This window comes from Gossypium hirsutum, chromosome A09 (genome assembly GCF_007990345.1).
Source record: "Gossypium hirsutum isolate 1008001.06 chromosome A09, Gossypium_hirsutum_v2.1, whole genome shotgun sequence".
In the NCBI taxonomy this organism is placed as follows: domain Eukaryota; kingdom Viridiplantae; phylum Streptophyta; class Magnoliopsida; order Malvales; family Malvaceae; genus Gossypium; species Gossypium hirsutum.
The window spans coordinates 72,574,535-72,584,819 of record NC_053432.1 but is presented as its reverse complement, the minus strand read 5'-3'; the positions used below and the strand labels follow the sequence as shown (position 1 = coordinate 72,584,819).

The 10,285-nt window shown below is 34.2% G+C and overlaps 1 protein-coding gene and 1 pseudogene across 2 annotated transcripts; one reads left to right on the top strand and one right to left on the bottom strand.

The window, feature by feature from the left end:
* Positions 1-42: 42 nt before the first annotated feature.
* On the bottom strand, positions 43-3,914 carry LOC107889441 (receptor-like kinase TMK3; annotated as a pseudogene).
* A 3,404-nt stretch (positions 3,915-7,318) lies between these two features.
* Positions 7,319-9,811, top strand: LOC107889442 (ribosome biogenesis protein NSA2 homolog). Of its 2 annotated transcripts, none has more exons than XM_016813856.2 (9): positions 7,319-7,557; positions 7,659-7,778; positions 7,870-7,937; positions 8,512-8,620; positions 8,692-8,760; positions 8,888-8,945; positions 9,105-9,340; positions 9,426-9,477; positions 9,574-9,811. In XM_016813856.2, exons 1-9 carry the CDS (start codon positions 7,555-7,557, stop codon positions 9,639-9,641), a joined length of 783 nt encoding a protein of 260 aa, XP_016669345.2. In that variant the 5' UTR covers positions 7,319-7,554; the 3' UTR covers positions 9,642-9,811. The 2 variants fall into 2 exon arrangements, with proteins under 2 accessions (XP_016669345.2, XP_016669346.2); XM_016813857.2 differs by having other exon boundaries at positions 7,398-7,562.
* Positions 9,812-10,285: the final 474 nt, after the last annotated feature.

The window sequence follows — 10,285 nt, the reverse complement described above, 5'->3', positions numbered from 1 at the left end:
GTTAGTTTAGATATCTGGTTCTAATACCAATTGTAATGTCTGTTGGCTAACAAGACGTCTCTGCCCATAAAATTAATCAAAGCAACTTACACCATCATAAGCAGCAAAATATTACAAACGACTATATTTAATGCGGAAATATATATCAACATTGAATTCTCAAATAGATAGAACACAAACTACTATTTATAACAACAAGGAATTCAAAGAAATGCAACAAAGTACCTCTTTTTTATCGACCATCGGCAGAAGTGAATGACTCTGCAAAACCAGTAGGCCGAGCCGGGATACTACCTTTGCTGTCTTCTAGGTCCAAATAACTAAAATCTTTTCCTTCAGCTTCCTGCCAGTCTTTCACCATCTGATTAAGAGGAAGGCTGTAATCAATGGCACAATAATCATCATTATCATCATCCAGTGGTTTCCATTTTTCAACAAGTGGAGCCAATACATTCACAGCATGCCCCATGTCTGGCCGTTGGCTGGGTTCCCTTGCAGTGCAATGTCCAGCAAGTTCAGCAATGATGGAGATACTCTCAAATGTTTCATCCTTTACATCGAGAGATGGGTCGATAGCAGCCCTTAATTTCTCCTTGTCTGGTTTGATATGCCAGAACCATGCAGCTAAGTACTGGGTCTCTTCAGGCCTATCCTCATCAAGTGCAGTCAATCCAGTCAGAAGTTCCATCAGCACGACACCAAAACTAAAAACATCGGCTTTGGTGGTGATTTTTCCTGTAACTGAAGTATACTGAAACTTTGAAGTTAGAGTCAGTACAAAAACAAAATGACATCAATAACAACTACGGGATATGCTTCCATTTGTGCAAAGACTAGAACAAATCAGCTTAAAATCCTCTAGATCAGTTTACTAGCGGCATATATTACTTTCAAAAAGTCCTTGTAACTACAAGGAGGACTTCAAACTACATTCATATTGAAAGAAAGAATGGTTAAAAGTTTTAAGCAAAGTAAACTATTTCATGAGAAAACTTATGTTTATTTAAGCCTGATCTCATTTCAAATGATTAGACAACCTTAGACAGGTTGCTTACCTGCATATTCTGGTGCTAAGTAACCAAAAGTCCCAGCAAGCCTGGTCACAACAGATTTCTCCCCGTTAGGAGCAAGTTTGACTAAACCAAAATCTGAAACTTTTGCTCTGAAATCATCACCAAGTAAAATATTTGAAGACTTGAGATCTCTATGTATGAAGCTTTGATGACCCAGGGTGTGAAGATACTCCATTCCTCTGGCTACATCCAAGGCGATATTTAGCCGTCTCTTCCAAGATAGAGGCTCTAATTTCAGGCTCTTCCAATGGAAAAGATGCTTGCTAAGAGCACCTTGAGACATATATTCATAAACAAGAATTCTCTCATTGCCTTCAATGGAATAACCCAAAAGAGATACCAAATGACGGTGCCGAACCTTTGAAAGGACTGCAATTTCAGCCTGGAATTCATCCAAAGCCTTGTTTGTAATCACGCCAGCCTCCATTCTTTTAACTGCAATTTGTGTTCCATCATCTAGTTCCCCTTTATAAACTACACCAAAGCCACCACGGCCGAGCTCTTTCTGTGCTGCAAAATTTTTTGTTACACTCCGAAGAACTTGAACTGCTATGACCAAATTTCCAGCTTCAATAACATGAGACTCCCCAATGCTACTACTATTTCTGCTTGCAGAGCCACTCCCTGTTAGTGTAGAAGGGTTTGCATTGGTGTTATTGGCAGCAACAACAACCTTAACCATGTTATCCGGATCAGATGGATCCCTGGGAGGGATTACCAGGGAAGTTGAAGCCAAATTACTGTCTTTTCTCTTCTTATAAAAGTAGATGGATAGAGGAATGACAAGAAATGCAACAAGTGCAAAACTTGCAACAGGAGCCATGATCAAAACAAATGTGTTTCTTTTGAAACCTTTTGTTTTTGTTGATTTCAGAGAAAAGTTAGTGGCAGAGGAACCCGGACCTGTATCTTGCGATGAGGTAGTAGGGATATTGGGTGGAGAATCTGAGCTCTCAGGTGGAATATTAGCCCCTTTGGTATGGTCTGTCTTATCACCGTTCAATAAAGGATTACCAGTTACGACAAGCTTCACAGTTCTACTAAATTTTGGTAAAGGACCAGATATGTTATTGCCACTGAGATCCAGAGTTTCTAGGGATTTCAAGCTAGTCCAGTTATTTGGAATGGGACCGCTTAGGTTGTTAGATTGAAGCCTGATTTGAGAAAGGGTGTCCAGCTTTGCAACTGAAGGACTCAAACTACCAGAGAGATTATAATGGGGCAAATTTATGACTGAAACCTTCCCACTATTGCATCTAATTCCCAACCAGTTGCAGGGCTCATTACCAGACCAGGAAGATACAAGCTTGGAAGGGTAATTCACCCCCCAAGAAACTCTATAAGTGCCATAACTGCTGGGGAGCAAAGAAGCCCCTGAGTGGCCTGACAGAACTTGTTTGAAGCAAAAGTTACCTTTGATGCCTTGAACATTGGAATTGGACCCATCAAGTGATTATTGTTTAAATCTAAGTTTTGCAGTCTCATATTTGCTAAACTAATAGGAATTAGGCCAACAAGTTTGTTACTATTAAGATTGAGATCCTTCAAGAGAGTTAACTTACCAATACTCTCTGGGATTGTTCCAGTGAAGTGGTTCCCGTGCAGCCATAAAACTGTGAGGGACTCCATTGTTGCCACAACATTGATTGGACCAGTCATCCCTCCATGCAGTTGATTATTCAGCCAAAGCATCTGTAAAGCACTGCCATTGAAAGTTCCCTGAATTTCACCAGACAACCTATTACCAGAAAGCATCAAGTTTGTCAAGGAAGGCATGGAACCAAGGAAATCTGGCAATGGCCCGATCAAATTACAGTTCATACAAGAAAGATTGGTCAATTGAGCAGAATTTTCCAAAGCCTTAGGGAATGACCAGCCGGTACTAGCATTAAAATTGTTGTCATCCAATGCCAAGACTTCCAGATTATCTAAACCATCAAGGAAATCAGATGGAATAGAATCAAAATTGTTGTAATCCAAATAAGCATACCGCAAATTAGATAAACCAGAAAAAGATGGCAACTTTCCACTCAACTGGTTCCTTTGGAGACCAATGTTCTTGAGCATGGAGAGCTTGTTCAAGTTTTTAGGCAAAGTACCCTTCAAACCCATACCTTGAGCCTGAATCTGAGTAACCCTGGAATTCTCACAATAGATGTGGTTCCAGCTTGGAGGACCACAAGGATCACCACCATTTTCGGGCCATTTCAAGAGCTCCGGATTTTCAAGTTCATCTCTGAATTGCATTAAAACATCAAGGTCACCAGAGTCAGTGGTGCTAAAAACCACTGTAACAAGACACAAAATAAGCACTGAGGCTAACTTCTTTCTCATTGCAGATATTTGGCTGCTGCTGCACTGGAGCAGATAACCTCAACTACTATAAAAGCAGCTTCACTTGAGCAACAATGGTGGTTTCTTCAAATACCCACTTCAAGCCTTGCATCAAATAATTAAAAAAAATAGATTTTAGATTTCTGGTATACTAAGAGACAGTGAAGAAGAGACACAATAATTCATGAAAACAAACAAGGAGAAAAAAATAATCAAACTTTGGGAGCTCTAGAGCAACAAGGGCAGATTTTTTACATGAAAAACAAAACAAAACAAAGTATTCGATCAAAGTTGAACTATTGAAGAATATAAGCCTAACGAAAAAACAAAAATGAAACTTGGACGATACCTTATAGCCTGAAGGTGAATTTCTCAATTAGCATTACAAATATAAATACATATAATCATCAACTTCAATATTCTGGAAAGGTAGTTTTTCATTTGCCAGACACCACCAAAGACCATACCAGATTTCCTTTTCACTCTCCCCTTGCCTTATCAATAACTGCAAAAAGACAAGGGCAGTACTGTCTTTTGAGTAGGATGCTACATCCAGGTGCCATTACTTTTAACAGTTTTCTTTCCTTTTCATTTCTTCATTAAAACAGCACTCACTGCTATTAACTAATTAATCAATTCCACTTTTATGGCTTGTTTAATTAAAGTTATATATTTTTATTGTAGCATTAAGCTGGTGGGTCATTTTTTGTTGAGTAGAACACTGATCCATTTCAGAGGTGCTTTGATTTCCATGCCTTGGTGGCTTGTTTCATGGTACAAGTTATTATTAATATTCTTCTGCAGATAATAAATAATAAAATAATGCAGACCAAACAAGTTTTATTAGTATTATTTTGCCCAACTAATTTGGGGTCGGAAGAATAATGGTGTAATTGTGGTCCTGCATTTTCTTTTTAGATTTTTCTATTGTTTTCTTCCAATATTTACTTCATTTCTTCCATGGAGAGTTTGATATAGGAACAGATTTGAGTATTCAAATTTCCCAAGTCTTTTATGATTTTTGGTGAAGATAAAAGAATAGTAAGAATCATTTCACTAGATGTAATCACTCAGGTCGTCAAAATATAAAAAGATTTTTTTATTTTTATTTTGTTAAAATCACAAGATACACTATTCATTACTTTAAACAAGAATCTAAGAAGATTTGATTTGATTGAGAAACAATACTTTAAAAAAGAAACAAGAAACAAACTTATGCCATGATTAACCAAAAAGTGAGATTTCAAAACCTCTCTATTGCTCATTTGCTCGTCGACGTATTACACATAATCATTGCACTCAGCTTAAGCTGTTTAATATAATATTAATATATAGCATATGCTTTTGGGCTCACACTCGTTTTTAATCATTTTTACTGTTGGACTATATTGTATATGCTCATTCAAAGGCCGAAGCATAAACTTTTATGTTGCATATCCCTTCAAAATCACGCTGATCGATATTGTATTGAAGTTAAGAGATCTTATCCTAAACTACAGTCCACGTAGGTGTGGAGGGATGATACATGTGGGTGAAAAAAGCACAATATTTCTCTGTAAACTATGAGTCTCGCTCGCATTCTCAATTAAAAAACAAAATGAAGCACTAGAGTAATTGGAAATCGTAGCTGGGATCATTACTTAAACTTGTGGTTAATTGGTATGAACTGACGAATAGCGCAGCAGTATTTTTTCTATCATAAACGTATTTATATTAAAGAAGGAAGATACTATACTATTGGTAAGTTAGTAGAGGACAACTAAACCTAATTTAAAGAATATTAATTATCCTAACCAATGATTTTGATTGCATTAATGTTAAAAGTTAATCATATACTAATTTAGTTCGAAAATTTATCAAATCATTAAAATTTTTTTGTAAAGTCATATGTTAAAAGATAAATCTATTCATGAATTAGGCTACTCACTTAGGCCCGAAAGTATGTCCGAAATTTGAGAGGGTTTAGGTAAAAATATTAAGCTCAAAAAATGAACTTAGACAAAAAAAATTAGGCCCATTTAAAATATAGATTGGGCTCAAACTTAAACATTTAAGACCCTGAACATTTTCAAGCCCAAGTCAGACCCATTTTTAAGTTTATAATACTTTATATTATGTTATTTTTATATATTATGTAATTTAGAACAAATTAAAAAAAGTAAAGCTATACTAAATATATAATACGACTCTAATGTATACATTAAAATAATGTTAGGATGACTGTATAAAAATTTCAATAAATAAAAAATGTATAAAATTATTAAATATTAAAATAGTATAATATAAATATTTTTTAAAAAAATTAAAAATAATATATGCGGACCTAAAATGAAATTGAGTTAGTCTTTTGTAAATATAGGTGGGTTTGAGCAAAATATATATTAATATCAGGCTTAGACTCCGTGAACACCTTTAATTTAAAAAAAGTTATATGAACAATTTAATCTATTTTAAAAATAAAATAAAAATTGAATCCTGTGTGTTGACCTAATGGCCAAAGTGTTCATCATACAAGTGTGGCTTGAGTTTGAGTCACGCTAGTTGTGTTGCTTTTAGGACTTTACCAAAAATTATGTAGCAAATACATTTATAAATAATTAATATAAATAATGAATGAGTTGAAAACTATGAAGGATTGAGTTCAAATTTTATCGTGTATATATATTTTTTATATAGAAAATATAAAATGACTACTTTCAGAATAATACAATTTACTATGTAAAGTAAAAATATTTTATTATAATTAAGTGTTTAATATATAGTATAGATTATTTTTCTTTCACCCACGTAGTTTTATTTGTGTTATTTGAAATATGATCAAAGGATTTGTTTGTTATAAATTGAAATATATGATGAGTTAACAAATATATAAAAATAAACCTGAATGATAGTGGTATAACATGGTTGGAGTATCTCTCCAAAACAAGCACGCCTCAATGTACGCACTTAGAGCGAAGGGCCCCGAGCATGGAAGGAGAACCACACCAACAGCGAGATGAAGTTAACTGGGGCATGGTTGTTGGAATAGCTGGGAACCAAGGTACTAGCAAATTTGGTGCAACAGCGATTTTTCAATACAAGAAAGACAACCAAATTATCATATGGCAGGCAATAGAGGGATCCACCAAAATTTATTCTACACTGATCTTTCTTCGGACCCTTCTACTACATCTCAAGCATATGGAGCATATGGATGTAAAGAATTGTCTATGCAAGGATCCCTCCTGGAAATTAAGCAATATTCTAGAAAAGAAAACAGTAATAAATTGGCAGTTGCAACCTCTTATGGAGGATTTACAGATTCTACAACGGGAAGTGCAAATTCTTGGTGCTCCAACAAGGGATGGCTTGCAAAGACGAGTAAATTGGTGGCTAGAACAACATATCAGACTTCATATAGTTGGTGTATTTGCTATTGTACCAAAAAAAATGATAGTAGTATGGTAGATATGATTTGGATAGGTTAGTCTGAATAAATAAAATATCCGTTATTTTATATAATTTCATAAAATATTCATTTATATAACTGTAATTATATTATATAATTTATATAGAATGATTATTTACATCAAACATCTTCAAATTATAATTTTCATTCTAAATTTATTAAACTATCAAAGTTAAATTAATTAAATCCTTTCATTATTAAAATAATTTTAATGTTACTAAATTATTATTATTTTAAAAATATAAAAATTAAAAATAAAGTACAATTGAAAAAAGAGATAGTGAATAATAAATCATTTGTAAAAACTTCAAAATCAATATTTTGACAACATTTACTTCAACAAAAAAATTTTTAATTTTTAATTTATATTATGTTGTATAAATTCTGATAAATCATTTAATAATTGAATTAACTTTTAGAATTATCTTACCATATATAGATGTTGGCAAGCCTTGAATTGGAATCTAAATAATAGGTATTTCTTATTCGAGTCCAAGACCCTGCTTTAAACCCAGGCTTCTTGAATGAAGCACAAATTTTTAACCGACCAAAATGTCTTACAAACAAATACCCGACCCGCATTTCAATACCATTTTCACCATACCTTAAACCTCCATTTGTTATTTTACAAAAAATTTTAAAGCCCTAGACTAGGGTTTTCACTCGCTTCTCCGAAATAAAGATCAAGTCTTCGTCGCGATGGTTTGGTCGTTTCGAGTTCACTCTCTTTCTTTTTAAAGAAGTGGCTGCAATGGTTAATTTTTGTCGATGTTGCTAATTTCTTATTTGATTTGTCTGTTTAGCCGCAAGGTGATTACATAGAGCTACACAGAAAGAGGCATGGTTATCGCCATGACTTCTTCGAGAAGAAGCGTAAGAAGGAAGCTCGCCAAGTTCACGAGCGTTCCGCTAAGGCTCAGAAGGTCTTTATTTTCTTAATTTTCCCTTTTATTTTGATTATTTTCTCTTTTCTTTTTCGGGGGTTTATGAGCTAATTCATTTGTTTCTCTGTAGGCCCTTGGTATTAAGGGTAAGATGATTGCCAAGAAAAATTATGCAGAGAAGGCCCTCATGAAGAAAACGTTAGTTCTATTTCCTAATTATTATTTTTTCTAATTTGGATTTTTCCATCTTTTTTAGTATGTTTTAATCCAATTAAGATCTTATGGGAATGATGTTCTATTTTGCACTTAAAAAATTGATGATAACTTGTCTTTTTAATAGTTTTTCAGATGAAATTAGATTCTGTAAATTGATTGACTTCATGGGCTAAATTCATTGTGGTAATGCCCATAATGATCATATTGTCTTCCATTAAATCAATGTCTTATTCATGCCACTTCTTCCTAGGAAATTAACATGACTGTTTTCCATATTCATGTTGCTCAAAATTTTAAATTTTCCTCACTCGGTTGGTCCGTAATCGCCTATTCGTGTGTACTGTGAATTTGTTGTGATAATAAGGTCTAATGATAGAGAAGGGACGGAATGGAATTAAATGCCTATCGTTTCTGAGGCCAGTTATGGAGTCATGAAATGGAACTTGGGCTTGAGACAGTTAATTTATTTTTTTAAGATGTTAACACTATAAAGCTTTTGCTTTGGGTCTATACCTTGTTAACCATAATAACCATTAATTCTGCATCACATCAACAGATTGGCCATGCATGAGGAATCGTCAACTAGGCGCAAGGTTGATGATGAAGTGCAAGATGGCGCTATTCCTGCATATCTTATGGATCGTGAAAACACCACACGTGCAAAGGTATGGTGACATATGAGTTTGATGGCACATGAATCCAATCATCAATACATGTAACATTATACTATGTTTAGGTTCTCAGCAACACGATAAAGCAAAAAAGGAAAGAGAAAGCTGGAAAATGGGAGGTCCCTATACCCAAGGTAAAAAGATTCTCAAACTTTCTGTTTGTTGCATCTCAATATGTGCTTTCTCAGGTATTTTTTCTGTTTCTGTATTTTATTTTTCTTGTAACTACAGCTGTTTGACTTCTTAAGTTTTGACCTTCAGGTAAGGCCTGTGGCAGAAGATGAGATGTTTAAGGTGATCAGATCTGGTAAACGAAAAAGTAAGTATATATAAATTGCTTCTTCCTCTTTTTATGCTAACTTTACTTGCATAACATGAACTTTTTTGCATCTGGAGTTGGATTGCACCAGAGGAAAGGATAATGTTGGATTTTTATGAGAAATTCTGGTTCTTCTGTGTTAATTTCTTTCTCTTGCAGCTAAACAATGGAAGAGGATGGTCACAAAGTGCACATTTGTAGGACCTGGTTTTACAAGAAAACCTCCCAAATACGAGCGTTTTATCCGTCCGTCGGGATTGCGATTTACTAAAGCTCATGTTACACACCCTGAACTCAAATGCACCTTCAATCTTGACATCATTGGGGTGAAGAAAAATCCCAATGGTCCAATGTATACCTCTCTTGGTGTTATGACCAAAGGAACAATCATCGAGGTTTTTTTTTTTTTCATTGTTATTTTTTTATATATTTGGCATGAATTCAAAATTACTGATGTCCATATTTTTATGTTGAATTCAGGTGAATGTAAGTGAATTGGGTCTGGTCACACCGGCTGGGAAAGTTGTTTGGGGTAAAGATCCTCTCACTATATTCAAGCATGATGAATAAATACCCTATCTTGCTTTTTCATTTTAATGCTTGTTCCTATTTGGTTTTTCGAATGCAGGAAAATATGCTCAAGTAACAAATAACCCAGAGAATGATGGTTGTATAAATGCAGTTTTGCTTGTGTAAGAGGTTTACAACAGACATTTCAAATTTGATAATCCAATTCATATCAAGTCTGCTAACTTTCTCTCTTTTTCATTTTTTTCAGTGTTATATTTAGATTTAGATATTTCAATGCTTTTGAACCAAATCTGTTTATTTATAAATCTGAGTTTATAAGAGTTATGCCTTTTTCCCTTGGTGTATGGTACGATAGAAAGTGATCAATTCCTAAGGAATTTAATTGGTGATAGAATGATGACTTTCTTGATGCTAAAAAGCATAGAACTTTTTGGGGACAATTATCATTTTTCTCATTTATTTTCATTATCTTATAGAATAATTTTTTGGTATAATATCACTTTGTCCACCACTTGACCTCTAGTTGCATTTGTTTGTTGCCTTATTTCATCAAGGATACTTTGATTGTGTCTATCGAGTCTAATACCATCAAATGCTTAAATACTGGCCCATGTTTTAGTTCTGTTAAGTAGTCCTGCTCAAAATATCCTACTGCAACATCAATCTTATAATCGTAATCCGAGTTTGAAGCTACGACTGCATTTTAAGGTTCTTACAAACAATTATTGAGTCCCCTCGAGTCTCTTGTTAGCCTCGCCGTTTCAAAGTTATTATTATCTACTGCCCTTAACAAGATCACTTTTCAATTA

Excerpts from the sequence above, each read along its gene's own strand:
- LOC107889442 (XM_016813856.2), top strand. Across the intron at positions 8,761-8,887 it reads GGGAGGTCCCTATACCCAAG|GTAAGGCCTGTGGCAGAAGA; the intron begins GTAAAAAGATTC and ends TTTGACCTTCAG. Across the intron at positions 9,341-9,425 it reads CCAAAGGAACAATCATCGAG|GTGAATGTAAGTGAATTGGG; the intron begins GTTTTTTTTTTT and ends TGTTGAATTCAG.